Below are 17,397 nucleotides of genomic sequence, written 5' to 3' on the forward strand. Positions count from 1 at the left end.
GTTGCTACTTTTTTTGTGACTGCCGTTTAACATGTTTTATTTTGAAAATGACTCAGGAGATATAAAAGCTATAGACGGGTATGTTACGGCAGGTTTCAGCAGATGACAGCTAGGGATGGGGTTTGATGGCATTTTATCATGTGTTGTTATTCTTTAGGCTGTTTTTGACTAATTTTGTGTTCAGACTCTATTCCTTAATGTGTGTTACATGTTTTATGGGTTTTTACATTTTGAGAACATGGTTGGAAATGAGTGTTGTCACTTTATCATCATATCCCTTTGATTGATGTATTTTTGTAGATTAATAATCAAATCAACAAACAACAAAACTGAAGTGAAAGATGGATATATTACCACAGCATTTAGTCCTGAACGATGAAATAAACTTTACTAGATGGCCAGTACGGATAATCTTCTAGCATGGTATGTATATTTTTGTACAATAATTACAATGGATATAAAACATGTTCTCAAAGGTTTTGGATAACAAATGCAGGCGGGAATGTATTTTTGACTAATTAAGTATCTGAGAGAAGATACTTGTTGGTGTAAAAATCCTGCAAATACAATCATTCAAAACAATTTCTAGCGGTATATTACGTCATATTGCCCAACGAAAAAAGTAAAGAAGACATTTCAACAAAGCTAAACAAGTCCAGACATTTTACCAACTGACCAGATCTAAACAGTTTCCAGTTTCCAAATGTTCTGCTCCCCGGTTGTCAAACTGACAAAGATGGCAAAGAGAGGTTATGCTAAGTATGTATTTCAAAAGCATTCCAATCGGAAACTTACAATGTCACAGATATTCTATACAGCCATGTTATTTCTGCAGTCTCTGAACAAAACACGGCATTTGAACTTTGGTCACCAGGTTTTCCCCTCGTGTGTCAGAAAATATAATTCAGGTAAAGGGGTCGCGGGTGGCTGCAGGGGTCAGTATCTGTCTCTGAGCTGGAGTCGAGTGTGGCGTGTGTGATGGGGGTCATCCTGTGGCCATGTGAACAGGAAGGTGCGGGTTCAGTGTGAAGGGCTGAACCTCCGAGCTGTTTATCAGATAGCTAATGAAGCAGAGCAATCCAGAGAGAGAGAGAGAGAGAGAGAGAGAGAGAGAGAGAGAGAGAGAGACGCAGGGAGGGAGGAGGGGCATCTGAGGGGGAAAGGAAGGAGAAAGGGGCCTAAAAGTGAAAAATGGAGGAAGAGTGGCCTGAAAAAGGAGTGAGAAAAAGATGAGTTAAATGTGGGAATACCCGCAGTGGAGCCAGCACTCTCCCCTTAGCTGTTATTAGAAGAAGAATGCACCACAGTCTCCCATGATTTCACTGAGCTTTATTCCCACTACAACGAGCAGAAAAGTACCCATCATATTATTTATCACATTTCCTGGTTAAGAATTGGGCCGTATCACTCAGCTCCAGCCGTAAACATTTTCTCTGGCTGCGAGAGAAGCCGAGCTGCGTTCCCAACTCCCGTCATCGCAGCCATCCAGTTTACTGCAGGCCACACATTCATCAGTGTGGCCCGCGGGGAAGAGGGAAAGAGCCTGCTCCATTACCAGTTCAAATAATCCGACAGTCAAGACGATCAAAACAGTGTAACAGTGTCGATGTCTCGCGTTTCCACCGATAATTAATCCTGCTCATACTGAGAAGGAAAAGGTCCGGTTATTTTAAAATGGCGTGATGTGAATCGGCCTCTGATTAAATTCTCAGGTTAGATCTATGATCTGTATTCTTTATGATTTCTTAAATATTGTAATGTGTCAGGCTGCAAGTAGTGATTATTTTTATTATTGATGAATTCTTTATTTTTTTAATTCTTGTATCTAGAAAGTTACCATCAAAATACAAAAGAAATCTTGTTTCGTCTGGCCAAACATCCAAAACTAAAAGATATTCCATTTACAATGAGAGATATATATATATATATCGACAGAGTTGTGACTATTAGCTCTCTGCTTCGTTTGTTTTCATCTCAAATGAAGCATTTTGAAGTAACTGAATGCTGTCAGTGCATTAACCAGCTAATTCATTTATTGTTTTGGGACTAGTGCTGACGTACCGTCCTACAATGCTGCTCTGTTTTATCATTCACGGGGAAAAAGGTTCCCTGTGCAGTTTCACAACTCATGTAGCGCTATGGAGGCCTTTTTTTCTATGAGTGGGTCCCGGTTTTGTTTCTCTGAAGCACATGCTAGGATGTACATGATATTGGAAATGTCAAAATGTGGGAACAATTGTGAGCACAGATTGTAATGGAGCTCTGGTCGTGGAAAATTGAACATGCATTGAACATGCTTCGATTAATTTGTTCTGCTGTCAGTCCGACACCGAGGTGCTATTATTGGCTCATGCAGCAGTGTGAGAATCTGGTGTGTTCATCAGGGGCCAGAGGGCGAGGGGTCATGCTCAGGGGAGCCATCAGTGTTGAGCGGCCAGCTGACCCTGAACGATCCTGAGATAGGATGGCCTCGCCCCCCCGAGGAGGAGCATTCCTTGCTGCTAGTGTGTGTGTGTGCGTGTCTCAGAGCAGGCATGCGCTTATACTATACCACAATCGGTACATACAGTACTTAAAGGTAACGCAAAAACAAGCATTCAATTTGCTGTGTATATTTATGGCGTTCATAGCATTCATGCCAATATTTTGGCGACGCCTGACGTTTCCTCTTGCACCACTTCTAATATCTATATCTAATGGGGAGTTTGCATTGCAATTTAATGAATACATTCATGCTCTCAAGTGGATAAACCCTTTGCAGAATCAGTTTCGTGCATTTCTTTTGTGCGTGGTGTGAGCGACATTGAAGCTTATATGAATTGCTCCTGGGAAGTTTGGTTTTTAGTATTTTTTTTCTGTGTGTTTCTGCAAAAGACACACCTATGCACAACAATACACAACTACTACAGAGGGAACCCATAATCTGCTAAATGTGCGGAGGGAGACAGCCAGTCTCTGCTCTGTCCAACTGTATCACATAAAACATCCTGATGGGGCCGGATGGGACACATACACACACATGGAAAACACACACACACACACACTATTCAATGCAAAACCAAGTAGAGCACATAAACTGCGCTGATGTGATCCTCTGAGAGCGAGACAGGCAAAGTGTTTAAGTAACCTCTGTAGAGTCGGAGAGGAAACCAACTCCACACCTTCTCCACCTTTCTGCTGTGGAGAACAGACAGCAGCTGAGTGGCTGGACTCATGTACAATAGGCCGGAGCAGAGCTCCTGGTGAAAGGTGTCACTTACCTTCTTGGGAGTTTTGATGTTCACCCAAACTGAAAAGCACCTCTTGCATTCATCTCTTCATCAAGTCAGCTCACTAAATCCATTTTTAATTTAACCGTTCCTCTTTATAGTATTTAAAAACTGAAAACCATGCACAAAAATGTTGGTTCTTTATGTCGACATTTTTCGTGCACTAAGGAGTTGCCAATATCAGTTACTGCTGTAACTGTGTCACAACCAAAGCGTTAGGACGGAGCCATCGACAGGATTTGTTTGTCAGTTTCATGATCATCATGAGTTATGGACTCGTCTTGTTTGAGATATTAAAGGGAGGCACTGAGGAGCTACAATATGTTGACATTTTAAACACAAATCCATTGGAAAATAAACTAGCTTTTGATTTCAACACGCGTTGGTTTCTTTGTTGCTGTTCTTGTAGCTCAAATAGTTTACCAGAAAATATTTAAGAACTTCAATCTACCAGCAGAATCAATAAATCAAAACCATACCCTCATTTACTGTATGTAACACTTTAAACATGTGCAGTTATGAGCATTTTCCTGTCTGTCTGTCTGTCTGTCTGTCTCTGTGTCCCCTCCGAGTCTCCTCTAATCAGGCTAGACGTGCCAGAGGTCAGCAGCTCTGACCTGCTGGCTCTGGTTCACCATAAATATTATGGGACCGAGAACAGGCACTCTCGCTGGACGTTTAATATAGCGCTGGGTCCATTAAGGGATTCAGACTATCAGCTTTCACTGGGATATATCGGCTAATGATAATACTGCCTGCCTGCACCGGCCAGTTAGAAATACATGTCAGAACTTGATGCTGCTGTACTTTTATTTCTGGAAGTTTGTCCTCTCTTTTTTTATTAACTTTTGGTGTCGTTTTAAAGCATTGTGTTTGCGTGCATAGGTGCATGCTGTGTGTGCTTTGTGTGTGCCGGCAACACAGTGGGCCTGGGGGAGCCCTCTGTCCTCCTTTCCCACGGTATTTGTCCCATGAGTCCCCTGCGGTGACGTCAGAACAGAGGTACGCGCGAATGCCAACGCTCAGAGGTCGCAGGTTCACTTCCTGTCTGTCAGGACCGAACTGGGCAGGGTCCAGTGTGGAGCGCCGAACTGTCTTTATGATCGCTCAGTGGTTTAACCTCTCTGTCCCTGTCCTGTCTCCGTCTCTTTCAGGCTATGTGGCTGATGCTGCAGCAGGAGGAGCCGGAGGATTACGTCATCGCGACGGGGGAGGTGCACAGCGTGAGGGAGTTTGTGGAGAAGGCCTTCCAACATATGGGGAAGACCATTGTGTGAGTGCCCACAGATACACGTATACGCGTACTTTTTCAGACATTTACATCGATGTTTTGGCTTCCAGCACAAGTCTGATTTGAATGCCGTCACATTAACGTAAAGTTCACAGCATGAACTCACAGAGATACTCTATCCAGAGTTTTTGTCTTCTTAAGAGCGCTTTAATAAATGAATGATGAATAATTATCATTTCTTATTCAAAAGTAAGTAAAATAACCCACATGAGACGAGGCTAGGCAGCAAAACATATACAGCAAAATGCCTCTAACATAGAAAAGTATGCTTTGGTATTGTCCTCCTGTTTGAAATCGGCACCAGAGTTCAATATTCAATGAAATCAATAGACAAATTATTGAGAAAATGTATTTTCGTGGACTGAGAAACCAGCAGGATGGTCATCAGTGAAGCCATCAATGTAACAGGGTCCATGTCTGAAAGAGGCTATATTTTAGAAAACTTCTATCTCCTGTTCAGTGCCACATCTCAGTCCCCTCCTCTGTCTCACCTCTCATTCACCTCCTGGAAGACATTGGCATGTTGGGGAAGGTGTGTGTGTATGACTGCTGTGTTGATTTAAACAAAAACAACTGGACAGGTGGCATTTTTTGTCAGCACGAGACATTAAAGAAACAAACTGCACAAGAAATAATCAGGGAGATGGAGGAAAGGAAAGCTGAACCCTGCAGCAGATGTGGGACAGTGTTGTAAAATGTGTGTGTCTTTCCAGGTGGGAGGGAAAGGATGAGAATGAGATTGGCCGTTGCCAGGAGACGGGAGTGGTCCATGTGAAGGTGGACCCTAAATACTACCGTCCCACCGAAGTGGTAAGTCCGATTTTTCAGAAATGTTTGACTCCAGTGAGCCCACTCACTTCCAGACCACCATGATCTTCACACTTTATACTTTCCTTTGTTCATTTGTAGGAAACAAAGCACTTATTCCTCATGACTTCGGCCAAAGCTAACTTGTCACTTAATTATTGATAACTTGAGAACCATACTGGTGGTTTAGCATGTTTTAGCCATATGTTACACATTATTATTATTGCCGACATTTCCTTTTTCTCTGGAGCACTTGTTTCTGTTTCTTTCTGATCTCTTGCTTGCTGTGCCGTTTATCAGGCAGACTTGCAGACCGTATCAACAAACCACATTCACTGCTGCTGATAATCTGTCATTTATATAGTTCTATAGAATTCATGAAACAGCGTAGCACATATTGTTCCATATACCTGACCTTAACATGAATGTTGCATGTATTCTCTGCATGTATCTGATTGCCGGTCATTGTGTCTGGGACCATACACTTATCAGCTGTAACGGGTCCAGTTGGCAGCCCCCCGACTGCTTATTGTATGCTTTTAAACGAGCCAGTCCGCCTCTTTAAGAGTAATGTAGGCTGCATCCTGCCAGTTGGTGAAGAATGGGGGCTCGTATTCAGGCAAGCAACCTTGACAATTTCTACTTTAATAGCGATGGCGTGTGTTGAATTGAATCCCTCAGCCGGTGAGGGCAATTCTGTGGAATGAGAAGCTGCTTTGAAAGCACTCAAGAAATGTAATGTCTTTTTTTTAATCAGCCAGTGCTTAAGTTTAGAATGGCGGTGAGCATCCAAAACCCCAAAAAAATGAGCCATCATTGTATCCCTCCGTCTCTCCCAAGGCGTGAAGTGTCTCTGATATTTGGGAGGTCTTTCTCTCATCGCTGTGGCCCTGGGGTATTGTGGCTGCTCCCCTGGGGAGGGTGTAGGGTTACCCCGGGGTGTTGTGGCCGAAGATTAGCTGGCAGGTTCTCGGTTTAAAGCCAGCAGCTCCCCTCTGCTGAGCTTTGGCCCGGCGAGATTAGAGCTGAGATGCAGTTGAGTGATGGCGGAGGATTAGCAAGGAGGCCCCTGCTGACTGACTGCCAATGGAAGCACCGGTCACACACCTGGGGCTGTGTTCTTTGTGCGTGTCGGCTCATTCATTCAAGGTCTTAACCAAGAATCTGCACTGAAAACTACTCTAGACACTGGTCCAATGGTGACTTATCAGCAGAGGAGCCGTTTGGTGTCTTTCACAAGAGCTTTTGTGATACAAGAACAAATGGACAATACACTCTTTGGTGCTGATGCCTACCTGACCTAATCAAGCTACCCAAGCAACCCAGTCCATTAATAAAGCTGAAACTAGTTGCAACATCCGCTTACTGACTTAAGCAGCCGATGAAATTTGTGAAGGCAGCTTTGAAAGGATTTGAAGGATTCTGCTCCTCCACATGGTAAAACTAAGTGTTGTCCACAGCACACCTGGTAGACAGATGCATAAGAGAATGAAGTCGTTTAAAAGAAAAGAAATAATTCCTGCACGTTCACTGCAGCACTTAGTTTGTTAGAGCTATAATATCGCTGTCATCGACCTTCATCAGGCATCACAGGTTCTGACTGCCCGAGGTGACGTCTTATTATTTTTGTCCATCAAACAGTCCTCAACCAAAAGATGTTGAATTTACAGTGAAAAGCAACTGTCGGAAGCAGATTTCACATTTGAGAACCTGGAACCAGCAAAAGTTTTCTTGATTTCTGTTTTTTGTAATCTGTTTTTTTTTAAGCTCTCCTTCTATCCGTCAGCCGCTTCATCTATTCTTTGTTAGTTTGCGCTTCACTTTCCAGGTTTCAGTGAATTAGCTGGAACAACCAACAGTTTCTACTGCATTGCCTGTGAGGCTCAGAGGGAACGGGGTAAACATTGCAGGGATAACGAGAGCGAAACGGTTCAATTACAGCAGGCGATTTCTCTGCTCTGTCTCACTGTCTCTTCATTTCTGTAGAAGGGGTTAAATAGACTGAAGAGTGTTTAACCTCTGACCCCTTCAGACAGGAAGTGACTGGCACCGGACTCACAGCTCAGCATTGTGGCTCTCGTGAAGTGGAAATACCTGTCATCGTGCGTGCGTGCGTGCGTGTGCGTGTGTGTGTGTGTGTGTGTGTGTGTGCGTGTGTGTGTGTGTGTGTGTGAGTGAAGTATCCAGCTTACTCGCACCTTTTTGGTTTTGGTTTGCTGTGTTGGTGAAAGAAAATGTGTGTGTCTGTACGTAAGAAGAGTGAGTCCTCAGGTTGTGTGTTAATATATATGTAATTCATCATTATCCCTGTCAGTGTGTGTGTGTTTGACATGAGCTCATTTATCTCCCCAGCCCCTTGGGACAGGGGCAAGCAACCCGGGCGGGGCGAGAGGGGGTTAAATATGCAGGTGTGCTTCATATGTGGTGCGAGTGTGTGTGTGTGTGTGTTTCCTGGAGTATAACCGTGCACTTGTCTTGTGTTTATTTGGGAAACAAAGCCTTCGAGGCTGCAGAGGTGACCGCGAATTTTACCGCTGTGGTTGTGGAAGCTGTTTCCTGGATGCAAAACATGCTCATTAAATAGAGAATAAAATAAACCACAGCCATTGTCTATAGAACGTCAACACGCGGAAACAAAAGATGTTGGTTTTGAAGCTGTCGGGGGTTTTATGACTGTTGCTCTAAAGCTACAGCTAACTGCTCCAACTGTCATGGCTGCAGTTCGTTTCCATTGAATTGGCTTTGTAGAGCTGTCAGTCACACTTGTCAGCCTGTTCTGCCAGCACTGAGGTTTGACTCAGATGAGCGGCCTCTGCCTGATCTTTGCGAAGGTGTGTCACGGCCTTTGCTATGTTGTGATTAGTTTTGGTTGCCAGGTGACATGTAGTGCCGTGGCCAAAGATATTCCTAGTGAGTTCAGGAGGTTTCCTTCGTCTGGTTCACACGGTTGTGTTTAGAACTTGTTGAGAGATTTACAAGGCTGGAACTACAGCAATGCTAAAATTGAATATAGGTACGTGAATTAGTACAGCACAACAGATGAGGTGGAGCTATCTTGTGCTTGAGGGTGTGTGCGTACGTGAGTTGTTCTGCCGGCATATGCCAGAAAGAAGTTAAGTGCAGTTATAGGATCACTGCAGTCATTTTGTACTGCACCGTACATGAAGTCGGGGGATTTACGAGAGTTCAATTTAAAAAAGAAGGATCAAATCTGTTGCAATAGAGCCCAACATGTTGTCGTGTTTAATCCCGATAGGTCAAACACCAAAAATGCTGAATACTACATTTCGTAATGCAGGTTTTTTTAGAGCCCCTCCTCAGACAAAAGTAGGGTGAAAATTACAACTCCCAACATTCCTGGTGCGATTAGAACTGTTACCATCGATACTATAGACATTGGGTCTTTAGTAATGTGTGGTGCAACCCATTATGAGACCTCTGGTGCCCTGAGGCTCACCTTGGAACTCCGTCACCACTCTCTCTGCTTGAAACTCATGCTTCCATTAGCTAGCACTACTTTACAAATCGTACACTGAGGCCATTGTGAAGCACTTGAGACAGTCCGAGTAAACTCAGCTCCATGTACTGTTTATCATATTTCTTTTTGGTTTAGCTCCTGTAGTTTCAAGCTGCACTCAAACATCACTTCCTTTTGCTACTTCAGGTACTTTAATGAGTTCGTTTAGTTTCTGCTGCTGTTGACGTCTTCAGACAAATAGCATCTGGCATTTTAGTTAGACCGTCCCCGCATGGCAAACATCCATGCCTTTCAAACATCATGCCCCTGGTTTGTAATGCAGGTATTGCGCAAAAACATTCTCCCAAGAAAAGTCAGATAACCCTGGTGACATCACCATGACATCATCTGGGCTATTTTATTGTCTGGACTTGTCGAAGCTCCACCAGAGCCACAGAAGATAATTCACGATGACTTGGAAACTGATAAAATAATTGGGGAGCTCCTTAAGTGTAAAAGGAATATTCCAACGTTATCTCCACGCTATAGTTTACTACTTATGAGCTTGTGAAATTTCAGATCATCTCCACGAATCAGAAGTTTCTCTCTTTTCTTTTGTTTAAACTTTAACCTGAATTATTTATTGCAGATCCCAATTTGTCCCAGTTAGCTTTGGAAGCACTGATTGTTCATATAGACTTAGTTTTGGACTGCGGTGATTATGTTTGTGCACCAGTCAGTATGTGCATGTATTTGCGTGTGTCTACGTGCACACACACACTTGCGCGTGTCCGTGCTAATGCAGCCCTGCTGCCATACTTCCAAGTTCACGTGTCGCTGCAGGGGATTAGCTGCTGCGAGTTGAGTGACAGCGCTGCGGTTTGTGTCCGACCTCTCATGCAGAGGAGAAGGAGCAGAAGTGGTGATGAATGGGAAGTTGGCTCTCACTCTGTCTTTATCGCTCTCTGTCCTATCAGGGTTGCACAGAACTCCTCCACTGTCATTTTCTCAGCCCACCTCATCGCCCTCTTGCACTTAATGTCTGCGTCTCAGTCACAGTGATGCAGCAAGCGCTGGTCGGCAACACAGGAATGCCCTTCCAGGCGAGATTATCCTCCTGTCAGAAAAAGCAGACAGACAGGTGCCCCCTTTATCACCTACCACCTACACACTCTGTGGAGACCAGAATCCAAAACGTTGTTTCTTTCATCAGATAGTCACGACTTCGATCAAAATAATAAAGCAACGAAATCAACTGAAACTAATAACATTCTTCTTGTTTTGATCATTTCTTTTAAGAAAGTTACATTTACATCTTTATTTTTGTCTAATCATCATCTTTTTTACGTAATCAGGGCAATTTAGAGTAAAAATAAAAAGTTTGAAAGTAGAAGGAAATGCACATCATTATTTCCCAGGGCCCAAAGTGACATCTTCAAATAAGAAGTTTGACAAATTACTCCAAAGATTAATCGATTCTCAATATTGTTTTTCTTAAGTTAAGCGCCAGTCAGTTAATCAACTACCTCAGCGCAAGATCATCACGCTGACATCACTGCGGTCCCCAGTAAGCATGAGTTGGAGGCAATTGATTGACTCGGAGGAATCGCTGTCAGATGTTCCCATGTATCACAAACAGCGAGCTGTAGTTTCGTCTTTGTTACAGTCAAGTAGCAGCATTCACAGCAGTGCAGTCATGCACTGTCGATCATCCTTTTGTTTTAAACGTGCAAGTTTATTCTTGTGCGGCACAAACGAGTGTGTAAAGCGGGTGTGCTGCATACCACCGGCCTGTGTGAGTGTGTGTGCTGCATACACATGAGCGGACGCACCGCAATACACAGTTTGTCGTTTCAGGTTGAGTTTTTGTTTTTAGTTCCCTGAAATGCATAAATAAAAGAGTTCTTACAGCATGGCATGGCATGAAATGCTAATTGTGGGTTGTGAGACCTTTGCAGAGAAGTTGCCAGGCCTGTTTTTTATTTTTATTTTATTTTATATTTAGACTACAGGTAAGAATCAAAAGCTCCCACATCACCCCTGAACAATAGCCCAGTTGACAAACCACACCTCGGCATCTGTCAACTGTCTGTCTGTGAGTGTGTCAACTCTAAACTTCCTCCTCGCTGCGGATGGCTGTCATTCCAGTAGTGAGATGTGCGCAACCGATTCACCCAAAATACTCTGCTGCATATTCTTACACGTCATCAGTCCTGTCGTCATCGGATGAGGAGCTCAGACAATAGTTCCAGTGATCCAGGAGAATAAAGGCAACGGGTGTTGTTGAAACCTTTTCAAACAAATCAGTTGAGGTCATAGTAACAAACGTAACAAAGACAAACCGGACTGATCTGGTTACTTATTTATGTTTTGCATTGACAAGCTTTATTAAGCTTAAAGGACAATTCCACCCTTGGATACCACAGGTATCCTCGCTGTGTGATGCTGGATGCTTTCCTTGTAGCATAGTGTTGAAGTGTTGCGACCTGCCTTCGCTACTTCAGTTAGTGATGTCATGAGTTTCTCGGAGCGCCCTTTGATTGCTCCCACCGACGATGCATGAGCTGAGCAAAGCTGGACACAGGAACCAAAACCTTGTTTTGCAAGCGGCCTAAATTAGAGCCATCACAGAGCATGTGCACAGACAACATTACTAAGCAACTAGCTAGTCTGGTTCACGTTGAAGTTGCACGGCTCAGTGTCATACAAGCACAGTTCCAAATTGTGTGCATTAATAGTCAAATTAAATATTTATATCAAATATAAAAGGAATAAACAAACATGAAAGCTACATTCCAGTAATTATGTACTGTTCAGCCCATATAACTGTATAACACACACCCAAAGCAGAGGTGTGCACACTTTAAATGGCAAGCCGCATCAATACACTCATTGTCTCAGTTGATCACCTGCTGCTATTTATAACAAAGAAATGTGAGTCAGTGAGCGCCCTGACCTGATATTCAGTACTTGTGTTTTGAGATGTAGCTGCACTTTCTTTGTCCAGGTATTCAGAGGACTAAGAAAAACGCAATATGTGAAGGTGTGCCTGAGCAAAACTCTTTTCAACCTGGACCATTGTTACACACGCATGTTGTACAGCCAGGCATTGTTCAAACCCCCCAAAAAAACGTTTCAACTTTTAGTCGAGGTCTCAGGGACTCGAGAGATATAAAACGTGTGGGAAACTGTGGGAAATGTGTATAACATGACAAGTGTGTACAAAATCACATGACGCCTTGAACATTTCCAAATGATGTTATCGTGCAGCCGTGAGAACATGGTGGTTTCAATAACTCATTTAGTGCAAGCGTCATATAGTTTCAATGAAGTGTTGCAACTAGCAGAGACACAATATATATGATGCTGAATATATGTGATGATGTCATACAATGTGGAAAAGAGCTGTATTTTCTAGCGTCGAGGCTGCTTAAGAAAGAAATGCAAGGAGGAAAATCTGAGTTCAAGAGTTTAAAGCTACATAATATATTTAGCAGGTCTGCTAGGTGGTACCAGGCTGAACAAATGGGCCTATTGTGCAACCCTCATCCCCCATTACCCCTGAATATACACTATAGATGCAATTCAATTCCAGAAAAACAAAACCTTAGTTTCATGAAAAGAACTAAAAGAAACAGATACCAACCTGGCAGACTATAATTGTGTCTTTCCTCTTTTAAAAAACTAAAATAATAAAAACTCTTATGTTGCATTGCAGCTGTATGATTATGCAATCTGTTGCTCAATGGCGTTGGAACAGCAAAGCTGAGCTACAAGCTGAGGTGGAGCAGGCACAGGTTGACACGGAAGTGATGGGATGGAAGGAATATTAATCTTAAGTCGTAGAGCACTATTCAAAAACCAAAGTTACAAAGAGTTCCTTAAAAAAACAACATGACAAAGCACATGGGAAGACGGAGCACTTCAATAAACTAGACCAAAGGAAAGACAAAGCAAGGTAGACCAAATATTTCACCAACAGTAGACGCGAGCAGTGTCGCCCGTCTTCATTGGAAAGCAAAAGTTTTCGTAACCGTTCCAAATGGCGACAGTCAAAGGTGAGGTGAAAAGCCGACTAGAGAGTGGCTTTAGTCATTCAAATGGGGATAACACCTCACGCTTTTGGACAATCTCTTCGCAGTCCTATGCCAAAAAAGGGGGTTGGAGGAGGGGGTTACAGACCATGCGACAAGCACTTTGTTGAAGCAGAGTGACACCTTTATAGTCCGAATGGTGTCTTTTGTAGCAGCAGACATTAGGTGCTCGGTTCTTAGGCCTCATTGAAGAAACAGAGCTGGTGTTGGGTTTCATTTGACTCCATGCTGGCGGTCCAGACGTCATAAATCCACTGTAGTGCCGTCTCCACACACAGAATGAGTTTTACAGTTTCTTTGATTGGAGGACGACGAGGCGAGCTCTGTTGTCTGTCCAGCGACTTAGTTTTTCAGCAGATATCGTATAACCCGAATTAAATCCACACCTTTTACTGCTTTAACTGTCTCAACTTTCCAGTACATAGTACCACCACTGGTGGACGACTCGTGCAGACACAGGAAGATTGCAACAACCACAGTGTCAGATCCCGCTGCGGAGCAAATTCTTTATCCTAACAATGAGAAAAACAGGTATGGCCCCCCCCCCCCCCACACGCACACACACACACACACACACACATGTGTGTGCTGCTGACATAATGGCTCCTTGCAGGCAGTAACTCATACACTTCTGTGCCTGTGCCCCAGAGAAGATTTGAACAGTTGGCCTGCTTTGTTGCGTAATATCTGCTATTTAATGAAGCCTGAAATATTGTGGCTTTTTCAGAGTTTCCCAGTATTAGGTTGGACTGCTCTTCAGACATCCAGTTGAGAAGTTTTTCAAATCACAAGATGCTCTTCAGCCCATCAGCTGTTTCATATTCCACTTCTTTAAGTCAGATTTTACAACGTGGGTCTTATTTTCATTGTTGTGGCCATTATTCCTTTGGGTTAATCTCGTGTTTTAACCACCAGGTTGATTATAGAGGTACAGCAGCATGGCAACACTGCAAGTATCTACAGTGAAGAACACGCAGACTTCCCCCTGAAAGTCAATGTCTACAGAACAACACAGACAAAGAACTTCAATGTCTGGTCTCAAACTCCCATACCTGCCAACCTCACTGTAATAACAACGGGGAGAAGAGTGATGGAAAATATGTAGAAAGGAGTGCAATGACGCGCTGCACCTTTTTCACTTTTGTTTCCTCTCACTCTTCTTCTCTCAGAATTACCGACGACTAAGTAATTTGTACTCCTGTAGATGCGTTGGTGGTGAACGCACACCGTTTTACAATGTCACAGTTCTGTTACAGTATATAGTCTGGGCAATTGTGATAAATCAACAATCTCAGCTTCACTGTAAATAGTTCTGAATCCCCCCCAAAAAAATCATTAATGCAGTGACATTTTGGGGAAATGCCCTCCCAGTGTCACTAGTTTGCAAGCTGAAAAGAAGCATCGGCCTGAAACATCCCTGCAGGGATACATCAGTCCATTGGAGTTACTTCTTGCTGATGATTTCTGGGTAATTTATTTTTACTTGTTGACTACTTGTACCCCTTCTATTGAAGTTTAGTGATGTCCTATGCACTCGCTGCTAAAGCGATAACTACACTATATCATCATAACCAGAAGAACAGATGGACGAAAAGGACACTGGTAATGAATAACATTGAATTTTCCTCTTAAGGGACTATTTCACTTTTATTACAAGGTTGACACAAAAAGCATCAGACGGAGTCCATGACCGACCACGATCTCGTGACTTGCTGAATACGTTGAACCTGACGAGATGGATCTGATTTCAGTACGGCTGTAGACTGAGGTATTCACCTTTATCATGCAGTTACATATATGGATTTGGACAGTGTGGGCCTGTCTGGTCGGTCGGTATGGGATAGGGAGGAATGAGCAGCTATTATTATCCTGCTTTATGTCTCTGGCAGTGCAGCGGTGTCAGTCAGAGGCCGGCGGTGGAAGCCAGGGGCCAGTTAGGACTGCTGGCTCTCCGAGGTGCTTCATCTCGGGGCCGAGGCAGCGAGACCTCTGACTGAACCGCAGCCGTTTGGATGGAAGCGCTGAGGCAGCAAAGTCAGCCCATTTCACTGGGTGGAGTTCCTATACAGTGCTGTAGTTCTTAAAACAAAAAGAGGTGGCGGTCGGGCCTTACGGGCCAGTGTATGACTTTATTAGCACGCGAAACATTGTCCCCAAGCTCAGATTCACACGTCATTGTCCATTATGTTGTTTTATTCTGCTCTTGCTTCTCAGCCCGCAGTAGTTAGCGCCAACATCTGTGATCAATTTGTGCGATTAATGTGTGTCAGGAATTAGTGTGTTCGTGTGTGTGCGTGTTTCGCCGTGTCGTATTGGTTGTTGGCGAACAGACTGAGCTCCAGGATTCCTCAGATTCCTCTTCGTAGAAGCCAGTGATAAGGGGAAATGTGAGGTAAGGAGAGGCCTTAGTGTTCTGACAGTTAGCAGCGTTGATGGATTGAGGCGAATGTTTGAACACCAGACAGACATGAAGGAGCAAATGACTTTTATGAGCAGTAAGATTTATCCGTTGAACAAGCTTAGTGGAGCTCCGCCGGCTGAATTTATGGCACTTGACACACGAAACAGCTATCAGTGCAGAGTCTGGATGTTTGGCAGAGGTCCACGGTACTTTCACACAAAGGGAGCATGAAATATTAGCATTATTTTAAAAGGTTTCCATAGATTAGGGAGGAATTGGGTGTCCTTTTCCAAGACGGTTCCCAGTCAAGCCATTCCCTTTCCGCTCACCTGGAATTCTGCCGTCTGGAAACAGCGCTCACAGCCAGGCGCTCTGCTGCTGCTGCTGCACGGATAGCCATAAAAGACAAGGTTGTAGAAAATGGTCGCAGATTTTTACGCGCAGTTTCAATTTTCCCAGTGTCCATTACAGCGTTTCAACCAGTTACCATAAACATTTGAATATGATTTTTAATGAATCGCAACTCAAAAACTTTTCAAAGTAAAGTCCACTGAAATATATAGTTGAATAGATCTACCAAGTCCAGACTAACAGGTTTTCATGCTAGGAATCGCAATCAAGTTATTTGTCCTTTGTCCCTTTAATATTGAAAATATGTTGATCGTATTGAGTCTCAATGTAATATTCATATTTTTCAATCCAATTATTACTTTGACAGCTTGATTTTAACACTAGAGACGGAGAGGAACGTTAATCTGGATCTGTTGTGACCGGAAGGTTTGGACAAAATTTGGAGACCCTCTCTTCCTCACAAGAATGACTGTAAAGTAGAGTCTGTACATCAGTGAACATGCACTGCTGTTGTTTGCAGACGTTTGCATGGCTGTTTTCCTTTGTACTTGTACAGAATTATGGTGTACCATAAACAATCGGATCACAATCCATCCTCAGTGCTTTTTTGTCTGCGTTTACACCTGTGTGGTCATACACTATCCGATCACCCAAAACAAGTTAAATGAAAGGTATAAAGGGGATATTACTGTATGTTATATAAGAACAATGGAAATCAAATGGGCTTTATGGAGCTGATACTGATCAAAACCTTTATAGGTCCCGGACTGTTTTGTTTTTAATCTGTTTAGCCACTGAGCCATGAAGTTGTTTGAAGTAGTGCAGGATTTGAGGCGTTGCGATGGTAACGACAGCTTCCCTCTACCATTTGGCAGTGTGTCCGTCATGTCTGTACTCACATTTCCATAGGCCTGCATATCTGATGAGCGCCACTTCCTCTTCCATCATTTACACCAACTATCCCACGCTCCTCATGGAGCCGTGCTCTCTCTCTCTATTCAGTGCAATTTAATGACGCTTATTAAAACGACATTTTGCGGAAGTGTGTGAGAAAATGATCACCTGTCAGATTCAGTGACGTTAAGCTGTTGCTCCCTTGTCTGATTGAGAGTCAAACTGTAGTTAACAGGGATTATGAAACCTTGACTCCGAATCGGCCACATGTATAGGGTTGCTAAGTGGAAGGAGCCGCTGGTGACAGGAGTATTTTCGCCATTGTTAATTCCCACTTCATCGTTTATATCGAACTTAGAGACACGGGACGCTACTCATCGCTGTAGGTTGTTATGTTTAAATTTGACCATTTTTCATTATTTCAGCTTGGTCTCTGAGAAATCAGAGCCAATCAGAGGTTTGTATCGGAGCTGTAAATACACTTTGTTGCTGCAAACAAAACACAGAGCCATAGTCACCAAAAGTCACCCAGAATCCCAAAATAAGCTGAACGTTATGTTAAGTTTGTGCACAAAATAATATAAATATATATATTCTAACACAGTCGAGCATAAATCGGTGAGAACGTAGGTTTCGGGTACTTTAAAAGACTAGAACAAACACCCAGAAATGGGAATACAACATGCAGCTAAACAGTGCAGAGACTAAATTCAAAAGATGGAGCAGGATTATAAAAAAACACAGCGTTACAAAGTGTGCAGCGGAGCAAACCAAAAAATGACAAAGTGGTAAGTAGTGTTGCGTTTTTAATAGAATATATTTCAAATGTCCCA

General features: G+C 43.2%; 1 protein-coding gene across 1 annotated transcript in view; it reads left to right on the plus strand.

Annotated features, from left to right (window-relative positions):
• Nucleotides 1-1,179: 1,179 nt before the first annotated feature.
• The window catches only part of LOC116395647 (GDP-mannose 4,6 dehydratase-like), a 34,148-nt gene continuing 17,930 nt past the window's right edge, over nt 1,180-17,397 (plus strand). The window contains exons 1-2 of the mRNA XM_031869686.1: nt 1,180-4,542; nt 5,274-5,370. Of these exons, the coding sequence (XP_031725546.1) occupies nt 4,427-4,542; nt 5,274-5,370 (213 nt within the window). The 5' untranslated portion in view covers nt 1,180-4,426. The remainder of the gene's footprint in view (nt 4,543-5,273; nt 5,371-17,397) is intronic.

The sequence above is a fragment of the Anarrhichthys ocellatus genome, unplaced genomic scaffold, assembly GCF_004355925.1.
Source record: "Anarrhichthys ocellatus isolate YVR2014 unplaced genomic scaffold, GSC_Weel_1.0 scaffold48, whole genome shotgun sequence".
Lineage (NCBI taxonomy): Eukaryota > Metazoa > Chordata > Actinopteri > Perciformes > Anarhichadidae > Anarrhichthys > Anarrhichthys ocellatus.